This window comes from Rhinolophus sinicus, chromosome 7, assembly GCF_057876585.1.
Source record: "Rhinolophus sinicus isolate RSI-liver-muscle chromosome 7, RSI-T2T, whole genome shotgun sequence".
Taxonomy (NCBI): domain Eukaryota; kingdom Metazoa; phylum Chordata; class Mammalia; order Chiroptera; family Rhinolophidae; genus Rhinolophus; species Rhinolophus sinicus.
This window is the reverse complement of record NC_142507.1, coordinates 29,031,503-29,047,783: the sequence shown is the minus strand read 5'-3', so window position 1 is coordinate 29,047,783 and position 16,281 is coordinate 29,031,503. Positions and strand designations below refer to the sequence as shown.

Here is a 16,281-nt window from a genome sequence, read left to right as displayed (position 1 = left end):
GTAGGCATATTAAAGGCTCCTAAGAAATCTTACTGTTTCATTTTATTCAGCGTAGTTTATTCAAACTGATTTAACTTTAGAGCTCAATTTCTTTTAATATTGATTAACATCTCATGGAACTCATGTTTGGAGAGGCACATCATAGGTACACTGTGCAGGGCTATATATATGTGCTTTTACTATCTTTGCTTTTGTTTATTGCCATTGTTCTCTTAGGACACTTACCTGGCTTGTTTCCTTTGAAGGCTTCTACCTTCTCCAGGCTCCTCTCTCAATTTCTTCCATATTTTTCCCTCCCTAGTCTTCTGTTGTGTAGGATTTTAATTGTTTGCTTTGAATAGAAGCAAAGCCTGGCTCATAATCAGAAGCAACCTGTGTCTTGTGTCTGGTTCTATTTGCATAAACAAACAGATTAATTTTTAGAACATGTTGTCATTTTTTTGTTCTCTTAATTTTGAGGCCTCAGTTTTGAGAGTAGGTTTGAGTTGGATGACCCTTCAGCCTCCAGCAAACCTGGGACAGGTATACTGCTCCTGCCTGTGTCTGCCAGAAGTCGGTGTTGCAGAAAGAAAGACGGCTTGTCTTTTCTCTGAACATGTTTTAAAACAGAGACAGTGGTCAGATAGGTTTTATCACTGACTGTATCCATATTCCACAGTCATATACTGTCTTCCTTGGAGAAAGGGGTGCTTTTCTTTCTTGTCCTCTGTAATCACGGTAGCCAGCCCACATGGACCAGGTTCTGGGCAAGTTCCTACTCCCTCTGTTGTGTGGAGTCCTCCTGACCTGGGGCATGCCCTGCCCTTTTCCATGCTCAGCTTCTGCTTGTTGAACTTTGACCCAGCAGTTGCCTTCTTGAGCATTGTAATTTCTCTCTCCTTCCCTTTCTGTTAAGATATGCCTTTGCCCTGGCTGTTTCTCATTTTCTCCTTGGGCGCCTCAGAACCGGGGCTTTAAACATTAAGATGCGGTGGACCGGTGCTTTTGTGAACACACGCTGATAGAACTTGAGTTCTGTTGTTTTCATTGGGCTGGAATTTGAGGTTGGAAACATATTTGGTTTGGAGAAGGCAAGCCAAGTGGTTTACAGAGGTGTAACCATGGGTGTAGCTTGTTAAACCTGTTTACCTCAGAGAAGATGGGGTGTTTTGTTTCGTTTTTTCAATGTGTGAGAAAATCTATAGCTTTTGTTTTCAGTCTCACCAGTTGTCTCTGATTTCATGAATAAAGTTTATCATAAAAGCACACCAAATAAACAGTGAAAGTAGATCTCTTATTAGTAGTTTAGAGTCTCTATTGTCTAGAATTATGTTGCTTTTATTGAATTTTATTCCCAATAGAAAATAAAGTTCTGTTAGCAGTTGGGAGTCTAATACGTTCTTTTCATTTTTTGTGGGTTTGCTGTCCTTTTTCATACAACCAGTATAGTTCTTGATAAACAGCCAGAAAATAGCCTATGTTATTATATTTAAGGGGTGTGTGTGTGTGATGATTGCACTAGAATTTGAAGACCACTTGAGTAAGTATTTTGGTGTCCCTCTCACTATATCCATTGTGGCCAGAATGATTCTTGATACATAACAGGCCCTCAATTAATTTGTTAAATAAATAAATTCCATTTTAGAATTAGGAATGAAAATGAAGGCATTTGCCAAGTAAATTTGCTGGTTTATCAGCCACCAGTACTCTTTCATTCCTCTTAATTTTTAAGAGCTGTCTTGGTTTTGATGAGTTGACTTGCCACAGCTGCCATGGCATATCTTCTGTAGGATTTTTGCTGTTGCCCCCACTTGTAACCTCTTTAAAAACATTTAGCAGTTGTTACTGGATTTAAAAGCTTCTAAGCAGGCAGGACCTTATAATTCTCTTGTTCTTTCCTTAAAATGCCACTGACTATTCTCATTTGTGGTGTCACTTGAAGAAAAGGAGGCTAAACCCAGAATAAACATGGTGAATTTAGCATAGCCTGGCTCTCAGTGATCTCATAAGATCCTTCAAGGGCAGGTCTGGGCCTATTCAATAATTGGGTGGGATGCTTCGGAGAGCAGAAACTAGTGCGCTGCAGGATGTGGCCTGGGGAAGCACGCTTGGCGCTGCGAGTCAGGGCAAAGCCAGCACCTGCCCCCACAGCAGTGGCTGCACAAGGTGTCTTCCCTGAACCACCTACCCATGCCTTCTCGCCTGGGCTAAAACCAAGGGCTTGAGACAAAATTTTGTTTTTTCATGACATATGAGTCAAATGAGTTGCTTTTTGTCTTATAGTTGGTTATTTCAAGGAATGATTTTAGCTTATTACTATCTTCCTTTTGTTTTACTAATTAGGTTTAGTATTTAGCTACAAAGATGTCATTTAAAAATAAGGAGGTGGTCATTTATTACTGATATTCCCCTGTTGCTCTTCATGTGACCTTTCTATAAATTTTAGAATTAAAAGTTTTTGTTTCTGAGAGAACAGTGTTTCATCTGGTTGATTTGTTTCATTTGTCATTGAGGTAGCTTTACCACAGGAGGCACTGCTTAATCTTGCAATTAGACTCTACCTTCTTTTTCAATTTGTTAGTAGACAGTTTTTATGTAAGGGAATCCTGGAGGAAGTAATCTTGTATGAAAGTTGTAAGAGGGCATCGCTTGTTTAGCTTTCCAAAGGAAGGTGGAGAAAATATGGGAAAATGTAAGTGTTTTAAAAGAAAAAAAATTAAATATTGTAGTACTTGAAATCCAGCATTTAAGTAAAGTAATCCATTTCCTAATAAGATGATTTGGTAAAGAATGAAAAGTTTCAAGGAACAGTAATTTTGCCCAAGTATATTGGGTTATTGTGTAGCAGTAGGCAACCTGCCAGTAATAATTGTTAAAAAATGTTTGGATTAGAAAATTTCATTATAGTAATGGAAAGTATGTCAATTTTATGTACTAGTTCTTCCTCTGCCACTTTTAAATTGTAATACATTTTCTGATAACCTTCTCTGCTTTCTATGTAACACATAGATCCAAGTGATTAAGAAGTAATTGTCTCTACTACTAGAAATATGGGGAACATACACGAACAAGTAGTTCACTGAAGAAGAAATATGAAGAGCCAATAAACAAGTGCAAAGATCATCAACCCTAAGAGTAATCAAAGAAATACAAATTTAAACAAGAGTGAAGTACCATTTCATATCTGTCAGATAAACATTAAAGAGTGTGTGAAGACTGCTATGGACTGAATTATACCACCCCCCCCCCCCCCCACCAAATCCACATGTTGAAGCCCTGACTCTCAATGTGATAGTATTTGGAGATGGGGCCCTTGGGAAGTCATTAGGTGAGGTTGGGGCCCTCATGATGGGATCAGTGCCCTTAGAAGAAGAGACGTGAGGGGGAGCTCTCTCTCTCTCTCTCTCTCTCTCTCTCTCTCTCTCTCTCTCTCTCTCTCTCGCGCGCGCACTCTCTCGCTCTCTCGCTCTCTCGCTCTCTCGCTCTTGCTCTCCCCCTCCCATTATGAGGATACAACAAAAAAGTGTTCATCTACAGGCTAGGAAACTGAATTGACTGGCACCTGGATCTTGCACTTTCCAACCTCCACAGAGATAAAAGTCTGTTGTTTAAGCCACCTAATGTATGGTTTTTTGTTATGGCAACACAAGCAGACAAATAGAGAAATTGGTACTGAGAAATGGGGTACTGCTGTAACAAATATCTGAAAATGAGGAATTAATTGGCTTTGTAACTGGGTAATGGGTAGAACCTGGAAGAGTTTTGAGATGCATGGTAGCAAAAGCTGAGATTGCCATGAAGGGCCTGCTAAAGGCGACTCTAGTGAGAGCTCGGAAATAAAAGAAATGATAATATTTTGACATATTTGGTTAAATAAAATATTTTCTTATAATTCATCACCTCTATTTTAATGTTGGTACTAGAAAATTTAAAATTACATACTTCTTGCATTGGACAGTACTGAAATAGAAGTAGATGTATGAACTTGGATAAATATAAAAGAATTGGTAATAAAGTAGGTCATTGAGTTGTGTTGAGAGGACACCATTTTATAATTTTATATAAGTTTAAAAGCTTGCAAATACGTGTGTGTGTGTGTGTGTGTGATAAAACGAGAATAAAAACGGTGTTATTGGGCTGGCCCGATGGCTCAGGCAGTTAGAGCTCCGTGCTCCTAACTCCGAAGGCTGCTGGTTCGATTCCCACATGGGCCAGTGGGCTCTCAACCACAAGGTTGCTGGTTCAACTCCTCGAGTCCTGCAAGGGATGGTGGGCTTTGCCCCCTGCAACTAAGATTGAACATGGCACCTTGAGCTGAGCTGCTGCTGAGCTCCCTATGGCTCAGTTGGTGGAGCGCGAGCTCTCAACCAGAAGGTTGCCAGTTCCAATTCCTCGAGTCCCGCAAGGGATGGTGGGCAGCGCCCCCTGCAACTAAGATTGAACAGGGCACCTTGAGCTGACCTGCCGCTGAGCTCCCTGATGGCTCACTTGGTTGGAGTGCATCCTCTCAACCACAAGGTTGCCGGTTCAACTCCCGCAAGGGATGGTGTGCTGTGCCCCCTGCAACTAGAAAAGCAACTGGACCTGGAGCTGAGCTGAGCTGCACCCTCCACAACTAAGACTGAAAGGACAACAACTTGAAGTTGAACTAAGCTGAGCTTAGTTGTGGCACCCTCCACAACTTAGATTTAAAGGACAACAACTTCACTTGGAAAAAAGTCCTGGAAGTACACACTGTTCCCCAATAAAGTCCTGTTCCCCTTCCCCAATAAAATCTTTAATAAACAAACAAACAAACAAACAAACAAACCCTCATGGCTCTTCTTTCTTATTAATCTGATTCAATAATATAAAGATAAAATATAAACTTAAGCTTGTGAACCTACCTCTGACCTGTCTTTGATTTTTTCCCCTTCTCCACGTCCCAGGCACATGCATCTGTGCACACGTGTGCACATGCACACACCATTCTTTTTCAAAGAATATGAGTTCTTTACTGTCAGGCCTGGACCAAAAGAACTTGTGTGTGGTCAGCTGTAGTTCTTCTGTGTGTCCATCTGAGGGGACTTCCTCTACATTCATCAGTGATTATGGGCTTGGGGGGAGTTCTAAAATATAATATGCTAAAGTGATGGCTTCTAGTTCTCCTTCCCTAAAAGTGTTTGTTACGTCTTTTGTTTCCTGTTAGAAATGCCTATGTGCAGAACACATGATTTGCTCTGCTGATTAAGGCATTAGTTTTCTTTTTGATTGACTGCTGAAGACATTGTTGTGTTCTTCATTGTCCTTTATAGAGAAGATCCTCTTAGAAATTAAAAAAAAAAAACTTACTAGAAAATAAATACAAAATTAAAAAATATAAAATTTAAAACCAAGATACATGTATTAACTACTATAGGGGTAAAAATGATAGGTAACATTTACTAAATGCTTAATGTGTATTATTATATCTTCAATTTGAAGAAGAGGAAGCAAAGGCATAGGGAAGTTAATTGTCTAAGGTAAACTGCTAGTGAGGGGCAGGGCTGAGCCTGAAAGAATATTAGGGTGAAACTCTGCCTTTCTTGGCTAAAGACTTTCTAGGCTACTACTGCACCAAGTGATCTTCTCAATTCCTATATCTGCTGCATGGACAGTGTATCTGGAATTATCCATAAATTGCCCTTTTATTTTTAGTTTAGTTTTTACTTTTTCAGTTTTGAAAGATCGTAAGTATACAAGAGGAAGGATAGACTTGAAAATTTCTTTGTATCAACTATAGCAGCTTAGACACCATGTGGGTAGTAGGCATTCAGTATAATCTTATATATTAGCTAGTACTCATTTAAAATGTGACTACCTAAACCAACACTACCTAAAATTGATTGTCATGGATTGATAGTAAGAAATTCCAGATTACTACCTAATGCTTCTATAAAATCTTACCAGTCTTACTGCTATTCAGTTATTCACTGAGGAAATTAATTTGGATTTTTGTCATTGTTGTAGGACACACTAGAGTCTGGAGTGTACTTATTTTTTCATGATTTTAACTTCAAGTTTATCATACCATTGACTGCCATTCACCTATTTTGACAGTTGTGTGTAGCAGAGCAAATGTGTCTTTTTACGCTGTCCTTTCTATCTTTGAAAGAAAATAAAACACATATATCCAAGTTTCCTAAAATAATTATTCAGGTCTCTATTTTCACTTCACCTTCCATTGATTCCTTTAAAAAACAGAAAACTTTTTTTTTGTTTAAGAGCAGTTTTAGATTTACAATAAAATTGAGAAGAAGGTATTGAGATTTGCCATAAATGCCCTGCCCCACATATGCATAGCCTCTCTCATTATCAACATCTCTCACCAGAATAGTACTTTCCTTTTTTTTTTTTTTTTTTACCAAGGCTAAACTGATGTTGACATATCATAATCACCCAAAGTCCATAGTTTACAGTTAAGTCTTGGTGTTATACATTCCTTGCATTTGGACACATGTATAATATACAAGTATATCCATCATACATAGTATTTTCACTGCCCTAAAAGTTTTCTGTGTTCTAATTTATCCTACCTTCCCACACCACCACCACCCCTGGCAACTACTGATCTTTTTACTGTCTCCATAGTTTTGCCTTTTTAAAAATAATGTCATATAGTTTTAATCATACAGTATATAGCCTTTTTGAATTGGCTTCTTTCACTTAGTGATATGCATTTAAGATTCCTTCATGTTTTTTCATGGCTTGGTAGCTCTTTTCTTTTTAGTGCAGAGTAATAGTCCATTGTCTGAATGTACCACAGTTTATTTATCCATTGACTTACTGAAGAACATCTTGGTTGCTTGCAAGTTTTGGCAATTATGAATAAAGCTGCTATAAACAGGCTCGTGCAAGTGTTTATGTGGCCATAAGTATTCATTTCCTTTGGGTAAATACCTTTGAGTGTGATTGCTGGATTGGCTGGTAGGAATATGTTCAGTTTTGTAGGAAAGTGCCAAACTGTCTTCCAAAGTTGCTGTAACATTTTGCACCATTTATTCTTCAAAGCACATTATATTCAAGGTTCCATGGATTTCTTATATCTGTGCAATATCTTTTTTCTCAAATCCAGAACACTTTTGTCTCTTCTCACCTGAATACAGCTTAAATGTTGATAGTATTCCTAAGATTTCAACCTAACCATCTCTTCTTATTTTTACATAATTTCCATGAACAGTCTTGCCCAACACTCATAGTTTCATGCATTGTTTCTGTTCTTTGATTCCTGAAGTTATATTTCCGTCCCGTATCACTTTCTTAAAACTCTAAACCTATTGAGCTACTACTTATTGTCAGCTTTACCTCAGTTATTCTATAGGTATTACAACATTAACAAATGAAAATCAAATTTAGTATTAGCAACTACTCCTCTCCAGATGTATTTCCTGAATTCCCTTTCTAGTTAAATGCACCTCTCTTGTTGCCCAAACCAGATGCTTGGCATCTTCTTTGAGTCTGCCTTCACTTTCATTTCTAACATCTGAGAGTCCTCAAGTGTTGTTACATCTCTTTCCTCGTTTTCTTTCAAGTTCACGTCTCTATTCCCACTACTACTCACAGTCCTCATTATGTTTTGCTTTGATTATGGAAGATCCTTCTAGCTATCTGCTTTCCCTAAATGCAGGCTTGAGTACCTTCTTCTATATTAGAGTCTATTCAGAATGTTGTTTAGGTAATCATTCCATATTAACACCTGATTTTCTTAGCCCCTGTTAAAAATGTCAGTGACTCCCTCACTGCTTCAGAATAAACCCAAATGCTCTGCGATAGTCTGCAAGGCCCATCTCCAGCCTTCTCTCTTGCTGCTGCTTGTAGATTTTCCTGCATGTGCTCTGTTCTCTCAGATTTCATATTTGTGGTCCTCCTGTTCTTTTCCCCTGGAGTGTATTTTCTCCTCTCTGCCTAATTAACTTACACTTAGCATTCAGCTAAAAATGTTGAAGGAACAATTGTTGCTGACATTGGAACAACATGGCACTGACTTGCGAAACCAAGTAATGGGAAAATAAAATACCTACCACACTTAAGAGTTTTAGTGTGAGTGTGGGCAAAGACAAAAAACAGAAGAAAGTTTTGATCGTCTCTCCATAGTTAGTCTATGTGATATGAGATCTTATTTATAATCAGTTTTCAAAAAAATTTGTATTTTGGTAGTTTGGAAATTTGAGTAGGAGAAAGAAGAAACATTTTAGGAAATGTTAGGAGTAAGAGGCAGTGACTCATTTTCTTATATAGTTCCTGATATTAGCAATTTAAAACTAGTCTCTGGAAAATATTATATTGAAATTGTGCTGGAAAGTCAAGTTTTCATCTCTATCTTTGGATATTCCTTTGGTAAATTAAGTGGTTTATACCTGAGGAAACAATTTTCTTTGTGTTTGGTTTACCACAAGTAGTAAATATTATTTATCTCACATTAAATTTCAAAATCCAAAAGATACATATTTTTTCCAGTAAGTGTTAGAGTACTATCACCAGTGACTACTATCATCAGCCATTCAGGTTGGTGTTATTAATTGTTTTCAAAACTGATTGTATGGCACACTTCTTTTAGTTTGCTGAAGGAAAACTGAGATATTTGTACTGAATTTGGTGGCTTCTATGAGATAATTTCTGGCTTATAATTGGTTTAATCTCTTCTTGTCTTTGAGTATATGACTTTGGATTTTGTGCCAAAATAGAAGTTCAAGCTATAGATACTATATGTGCGAAGTTATTTCAATGACTATATTCATAAGGGAAAAGAATAATAGTCATATGTAAATATAGACGAGTAAAGAGTCCTTCAGATTTAATTGTATTTCTCTTAATTTTTTTCAGACAAGTTCTATAGAAATTTTGGAGTATTCATCAGACAATGAAAACAAAGATGACTTGGAGAATGGCTTGTTCATGGATTCAGAATTCTCTCACAAATACCACATGGATTTTGGATCAGATGGAAGACAGGTTATGGAGAGACTGATAAACACAAGGATGAAATCTACAGAGAACATTTTGTATACATCCCAGAAACAAAACAAGTTTCTCAGGACTCCTGAAAATTCAGCAAAGAAGACGAAGCTTTTAAGGTTACATTACACTTTTTTAAGTACTTTATTTTAGTTTTTCTTTAAAAACACAAATACCAAAAATGTTAATTTAAAAATGATTACTTATTTACTTGGGAAAGAAAATTGAGAGAATAGACTTGTAATTCCTGTAAGCAATTATGTAAGTCCTAGGTTTCTGGAGACAATTTATAGAATTGTTCATCCAAGTTGAACATTCACTATCTCTGTCATAACCAGCTTACATGATTGCTTCCTTAATCCAGTTAATGCAGATTAGCTATTTGGGTTTATCAAGTTTTATTGAGCGTCAGTGTTTCAGGTGCTGTCTTAGACGATTAAGAGAAGTAAATGACTCTTCTTCTTTTCAAGTAATTTATAGTCTAAAGAGGGAAATAGAAATAAATATAGACTAGTGAGATTACTTTTATGAGTTTGGTTACCAGGGAAACACTTGCAAACACAAAGATGTATGAGAGCGAAGACTCACAGACCAGAAACCGGCTGGTGTATGTGTAAGAACCACAAGGGCCAGTACATGTCGGGCCCACCAGGATGTGTGAAGGAGCCTAGGGTGTGCCATATTGGGGGAGGGGGGTGGCATATTCCAAACCTGTGTAATTTATGGTCTCTTTGTGTGTTAAATTAGAACAAAACCATGAAACCAAAAGCCCAATGAAAGTGAGGAGAGTTTGTGGGAAGCAGTGCCACAAAAAGTAAACCTAGTACAGTGTTTCAAGGAGAAAGGGGTTTCAGTAGAAAAAGTAAATGTGGCAATGGAGAGCACAATTTCTGGATCTGTTTAGGATATGTCTACATCAAGATGACAAGTATGATGCACACTGAGAAGACTCCAGTGGCAATGTTAGTGGACTTGTATGGAAGGAAACCAGGGGACAAGTAGTGCCCAATACTCAAGGAGTGGGGACAGTGTTGTGACTCCTCTACTAGGAGGTGGGGTTTGAGGCAGGAAGGAGGGTGGGAAGCTTAGTTGCTAGTGGCTTGAAAGGGATCCAGTGTCTAAAAAGATTTCAGAGAAAATGTAAGACAGATTTAAAGAATAATGGGGAGAACCCAGCAGAGACAGAAGTTAGGGATAATTGCTCTGTTAGTGCCCAAGAAAGGAAGTTGGGGAGAAGGGCTGGGGACGAGAGGCCTATCTTAAGCATAGGAATGGAGGGAAGTGTGTAAGAATGTGACTGAATCTGGTGGGATGAACATAGTATGGTGAAGTCAATTCATATCTGTTCACCGTGTGTGTGTGTGTGTGTGTGTGTGTGTGTGTGTGTATAAGATATTAACAGACGGCCCTATGCTCAGAATGAAGATGTTATAGCATCAGAAGAGAATGGTGGTAGTTTGTAGTATTCTCTGAAGATAACAGCAAAGGGAGCCAATTAAAGTGATTTGAAAGTTCTTGTTGAAGTCAATTCCATGCAGTTACAGCAAGTCATGTCCCCAACTCTATTAATGGTCTACTACATGCCCATTTCACGTCTTGGAGACATAGCAGTGAACAGAGGCAACTAAAGCCCTGTCTGTGTTAGGGGGATAGCTGACAAGGAGCCAAGAAGTAAGGTAGAAATATTGTCAAAAGTAGATAAACTTAATGGGAAAAAAGCAGAAGAGGAATAGAGAATGGCCCAGAGGTAGGGAAAGGCATTTCAGTATTAAACAGGGAATCAGGTAAGCCTCTTATAAAGTGACTTATTGAGCAGATGGAAAAATGGAGTTGACATTTCCGGAGATGAGGCAGGAACATAATGCAGGGACTTAGACACATTACATCAGATGGACTTAACAGACATTTACAGAACATTCCATCCAATAACAGCAGATTACATATTCTTCTCAAGAACACAAAGAACATTTTTTCTGGATAGACCCCATAAGTTAGGCCACAAAACAAGTCTTACTAAATTTAAGAAGATTGTAATCATATCAGCCATCTTTCCTGATCACTTTGGCTTGCAACTAGAAAATTAATAACGGGAAGAAAAATGGAGAATTCACAACTATGTGAAGATTAAAAAAACATGCTCCTGGACAACCAATGAGTCAAAGAAGAAATCCAAAGACAGATAACAACAATAACAACAACAAAAAAACCTTGATTGAAATGAAAATGGAAATACAACATACCAAAACTAATGGGATGCAGCAAAAACTCTAAGTTCTAAGACTGAAATTCATAGCCATAAATGCCTACATTAAGAAAAAGAACGACCTTGAATAAACAACATAATTCTTTGTACCTCACAGAATCATAAAAACAAGAACAAAGTAAGCCCAAAGTTAGTAGAAGAATGGAAATAATAAAAATCAGAGCATAAATATTTGATATAGAAACCAAAAAGACGACAGAAATGATCACTCAAATTAAGAGCTGGGTTTTTTTTGAAAAGATAAACAGAATAGACAAAACTGGAGCTTGACATACCAAGGGGAGAAAAGAAGAAAAGACTCAAATAAATAAAATTAGATATGAAAGAGAAGTGATTACAACTGATACTATACAAATATAAAGGATCATAAGAGTCTACTATGAACAATTATATACCAAATAGTTGGATAATCTAGAAGAAAAGGATAAATTCCTAGAAACACATAATTTAGTAAGACTGAATCAGGAAGAAAACAAAATTCTGAACAAACTGGTTACTTGTAAGGAGATTGAATCAGTACTCAAAACAAGTCACATCCAAGGAAAGTGCAAAAATAGATGGCTTCACTGGTGAATTCTACCTAATCATTGAAGAAAAATTAATACCAGTCCTTCTCAAACACTTTCAAATTTAAAAGAGGAGGAAATACTTCCAAACACATTTTACAAGGCTAGCATTATCCTGATACCAAAGCCAGACAAGGACACTACGAGAAAAGAAAATTATGATGTAATATTCCTGATGAACATAGATGCAAAAATTCTCAGTAAAATATTAGCAAACCAAATTCAACAATATATTAAAACAATGCTACACCGTGATTGATTGGAATTGGTTCCATTGATGCAAGATGGTTCAAAATATACAAATCAATCAACATAATATACCTGATTAACAACATGAAGATGATCATATGGACATTCACTAGATGCAGAAAATGCTTTTGACAAATATCAACATCCATCGTGATAAAAGATTTCAACAAACTATGTACAGAAAGAATGTACCTCAACATCGAAAGGTCACATACGACAAGCCCACAGCTGACATCATATGTAGTGGTAAAAAGCTGAAAGCCTTTTATCTACGATCAGGAACAAGACAAGGATACCAACTCTTATCACTTTGTTCAACATAGAACTTGAAATCCTATCCAGAGCAATTAGGCAAGAAAAATAAAAGGCATTCAAACCAGAGAGGAAGAAGTAAAACTGTTTCTGTTTACTAATGACATGATATTATATAGAGAAAACCATAAAGACTCTACTAAAAAACTGTTAGAACTAATAAATGAATTCAGTAAAATTGCAGGATGCAAAATCAGTAATGTCTCTGACACTAACAGCAAACTTTCCAAAAGAGAAATTAAGAAAATAATCTCATTTATAATTGCATCAAAAAGAATAAAATACCTAGGGATGAATTTAACCAAGGAAGTGTAAGACCTGTACACTGAAAAGTATAAGACATTGAAGAAAAAAATTGAGGAAGACAAAAATAAATGGAAAGATATTTATTTCATGCTTGTGGATTTGAAGAATTAATATTGTTAAAATATCCATACTATTTAAAGTAATCTATAGATACAGTGCAATCTCTATCAAAATTGTAATGAATTCTAAAATTCATGGAAGCACAAAAAGCCCCAAATAGCTAAAGCAGTCTTGGGGCATAAAGAACAAATCTGGAGGCACCGCATTTTCTGATTTCAAACTGAATTACAAAGCGAAAGTAATAAAAACAGTATGGTATAGAAACAGACACCTATTTCAATGGAACATATAGAAAATCTGAAAATAAACCCCTGAACATATGGTCAATAACTTTGCAAGAAATGTGCCAAGAATATACGACGGAGAAAGTGTAGTCTTATTGATAAATGGTGTGGGAAAACTGGACAGCCATATGCAAAAGAATGAAACTGGACCCCCACCTTACACCATCAACTTCAAATGTATTAAAGACTTGAACGTAAGACCTGATACCATAAATGTTTTAGGTAAAAGTATAGGGGTCAAGCTCCTTGACATGGGGTCTTAGCAATGATTTTTTGGATTCGACAACAAAAGGGAAGACAACGGAAGCAAAAGTAAGTGAGACTACATCAAATTAAAAAGTTTCTGCACAGCAAAGAAAACCATCAACAATATGAAAAAGGCAACCTACTGAATGGTTGAAAGTATTTACAAATCACATATTTGATAAGAGGTTAATATCCAAAATACATAACGAACTCATACAACTCCATAGCAGAAACCAAATTTATCATATTCAAAATGGGCAGAGGAACGGAATACACCCTATTCTGTGGAAGACATCTAAGTGGCCAGCAGGTACATGAACAGGTGTTCAGCATCACTAATCATTAGGGTAATGCAAGTACCCTATATAAACTCATGCCTGATATATGAACTCACACCTGTTAGAATGGTTATCATCAAGAAGACAAAAGATAATGAGTGTTGGTGAGGATGTGGAAAATAAGAAACCATGTACAATGTTGGTGGTAATGTAAATTGGTATAGCCAGTAGCAAAACAGTATAGAAGTTTCAAAAAAATTAAAAATAGAACTACCATATGCTATAGCAATCTCAGTTCTGGGACTACATCCATGGGAAATTAAAACAGGGTATTGGAGAGAGATTTGTACTACCATATTCACTGCGGAATTATTACAATAGTCAAGATATGAAAACAATCTACATCTTAGACAATGGATGAATGGATAAAGAACATGTGATATATATATGGAAAATTATATACACATACAATGGAATATTATTTAGCGATGCAAAACGGATATTCTACCATTTTTGACAACGTGAGTAGACCTTGAAGGCATTATGCTAAGGGAAATAAACGAGACAGAAAGACAGGAACTGCATGATATGACTTCTAAGTGGAATTTAAAAACAAACAAAAAAGTCTAACACATGGGAGCAGAGAGGAGAAAAGTGGTTGCTGGGGTGGAGGTGGGGGAGTTGCATAGGTCTGAAAATTAAGTTTGCAAACTTGTTGCAACGATATTGCTAACCTTTTTTTTTTTATATCAGAGGGATTATTCGTTACGAATTTGTACCAACTGGACAAACAGTTAACCAAGCTTACTATTTGGAAGTGTTAGAAAGGATGCGTGAAAAAGTTACAAGAGGGGCAGACCAGTTGGTTATAGCTCTGTGCTCTTAAACAGGGTTTTCGGTTCTATCCCAACATGGGCCACTGTGAGCTGCGCCCGCCTCTCGCCCTATCCCCCCTGCCCACACACAACTAGATTGAAACAGCTACTTGACTTGGAGCTGACGGGTCCTTGAAAAACACACTTAAAATAAAATTTGAAAAGAAGAAAAAAGTTAGACGAAAGCGACCTGAAATTTTCGTCAACAATACATGGCTCTTGTATCACGACAATGCACCAGTTCACAGAGCACTGTCTGTGAGGGAGTTTTTAGCCAGTAAACAAAGAACTGCATTGGAACACCCTCCCTACTCACTTGATGTGGCCCCCAGTGACTTGTTTCTTTACCTGAAGATAAAGGAAATACTGAAAAGAAGACATTTTGATGACATTCAGGACATCAAGGGTGGTATGGTGACAGCTCTGATGGCCATTCCAGAAAAAGAGTTCCAAAATTGCTTTGAAGGGTGGACTAGGCACTGGTGTAGGTGCATAGCTTCCCAAAGGGAGTACTTTGAAAGTGACCATAGTGATGTTCAGCAATGAGGTATGTAGCACTTTTTCTAGGATGAGTTCGTGAACTTAATTATATATATGGAAAGTTTGATAAAAAGGTACAAACTTTCAGCTATAAGATGAATAAGTTCTGAAGATCTAATATAAAACATAGTACTATTTTTGATAACACTATGTTATGTTATGGAAATTTGCTAAGGAGGTGGAATTGAAATGTTCTTACACAAGAAGAAATGGATAAATGTGTAAGGTGATAGATATGTTAAATAACTAGATGGGAAAATCCTTTTACAGTGTATACGTATATAAATCATCATGGTGGAAATTTCAAATATCTTACTATTTTATTAGTCAGCTATACCTCAATAAACGTGACCCCAAAAAAGACAAAAAAGAAAAATGTTAATTTGTATGTATGCAAGCAGGGCCTTCCTGAACCTCTGTATAATTTTTTTTTAAATGCAGATAGATTTTCATAAGAATTATGGTCATTGATTAGAGATCATATTCTTTACATTCCTAAGTTCTGGTGAATCTGATCAGAATTCCCTGATTCTCTGATCAAATTGGAGCAGAGGTATTGTGTGAGGCATCAGTGTATTTACTAATAATAAAAACAAGTGTCAAAATGCTGATTCTATCTTAAGGCACCAGATACTCCCACATGTAGAGAACTGTTCTTTATTCATTTTCACTCTTGCTTTTTACCTTTCGTCCTATAGTTCCTACAGTTTACTTGTGAGAATCTAGGATTTGACTTTAACCATATCTTTTTAGATTGCATTTTGTCTTTTTTTCTGCTCTCTAAAGTCATAGGATTGAAAAACCAACATTTGACAGATAATTATCTAGAACATTATGCAAATATTACAATGTTTTGCTTTTTCTTGATCATAAATATCTTTTTAAGTAGTGCTCTTTAACAGACAGTAGGGATATCATTGAGTCTAAGCTTATGAAATGTGGAGCCAGACTACCTGGGTGTGCATCCAGCTATGTTCCTCATCAGATGTCTCACCTTGTGCAGGTGTTTAATGTCTCAGGGCCTCAGTTTATCATCTGTGAAGTGAGGATGATAGTACTACCTACTTTCATAGTGTTGTTCAGAGGGTGAGTATAAATGAGTTAACTCACGTAAACAGAGAATTATAGAATTTACATATAAGGTCGGACATAGAGTTCGTGAACTCATCCTAGAAAAAGTGCTACATACCTCATTGCTGAACATCACTACGGTCCACTTTCGAAGTACTCCCTTTGGGAAGCTATGCACTGACTCCAGCGCCTAGTTCACCCTTCAAAGCAATTTTGTAACTCTTTTTCTGGAATGACCATCAAAGCTGTCATCATATTATCCTTGATGTCCTGAATGTC

The 16,281-nt window shown here is 36.9% G+C and overlaps 1 protein-coding gene across 5 annotated transcripts in view; it reads left to right on the top strand.

Annotated features, from left to right (window-relative positions):
* The window catches only part of SPIDR (scaffold protein involved in DNA repair), a 566,075-nt gene that overhangs the window by 163,288 nt on the left and 386,506 nt on the right, over positions 1-16,281 (top strand). For all 5 annotated transcript variants that reach the window (XM_019716801.3, XM_088799435.1, XM_019716799.3 and 2 more), the window contains one exon: positions 8,821-9,071. In XM_019716801.3, the coding sequence (XP_019572360.3) occupies positions 8,821-9,071 (251 nt within the window). The remainder of the gene's footprint in view (positions 1-8,820; positions 9,072-16,281) is intronic.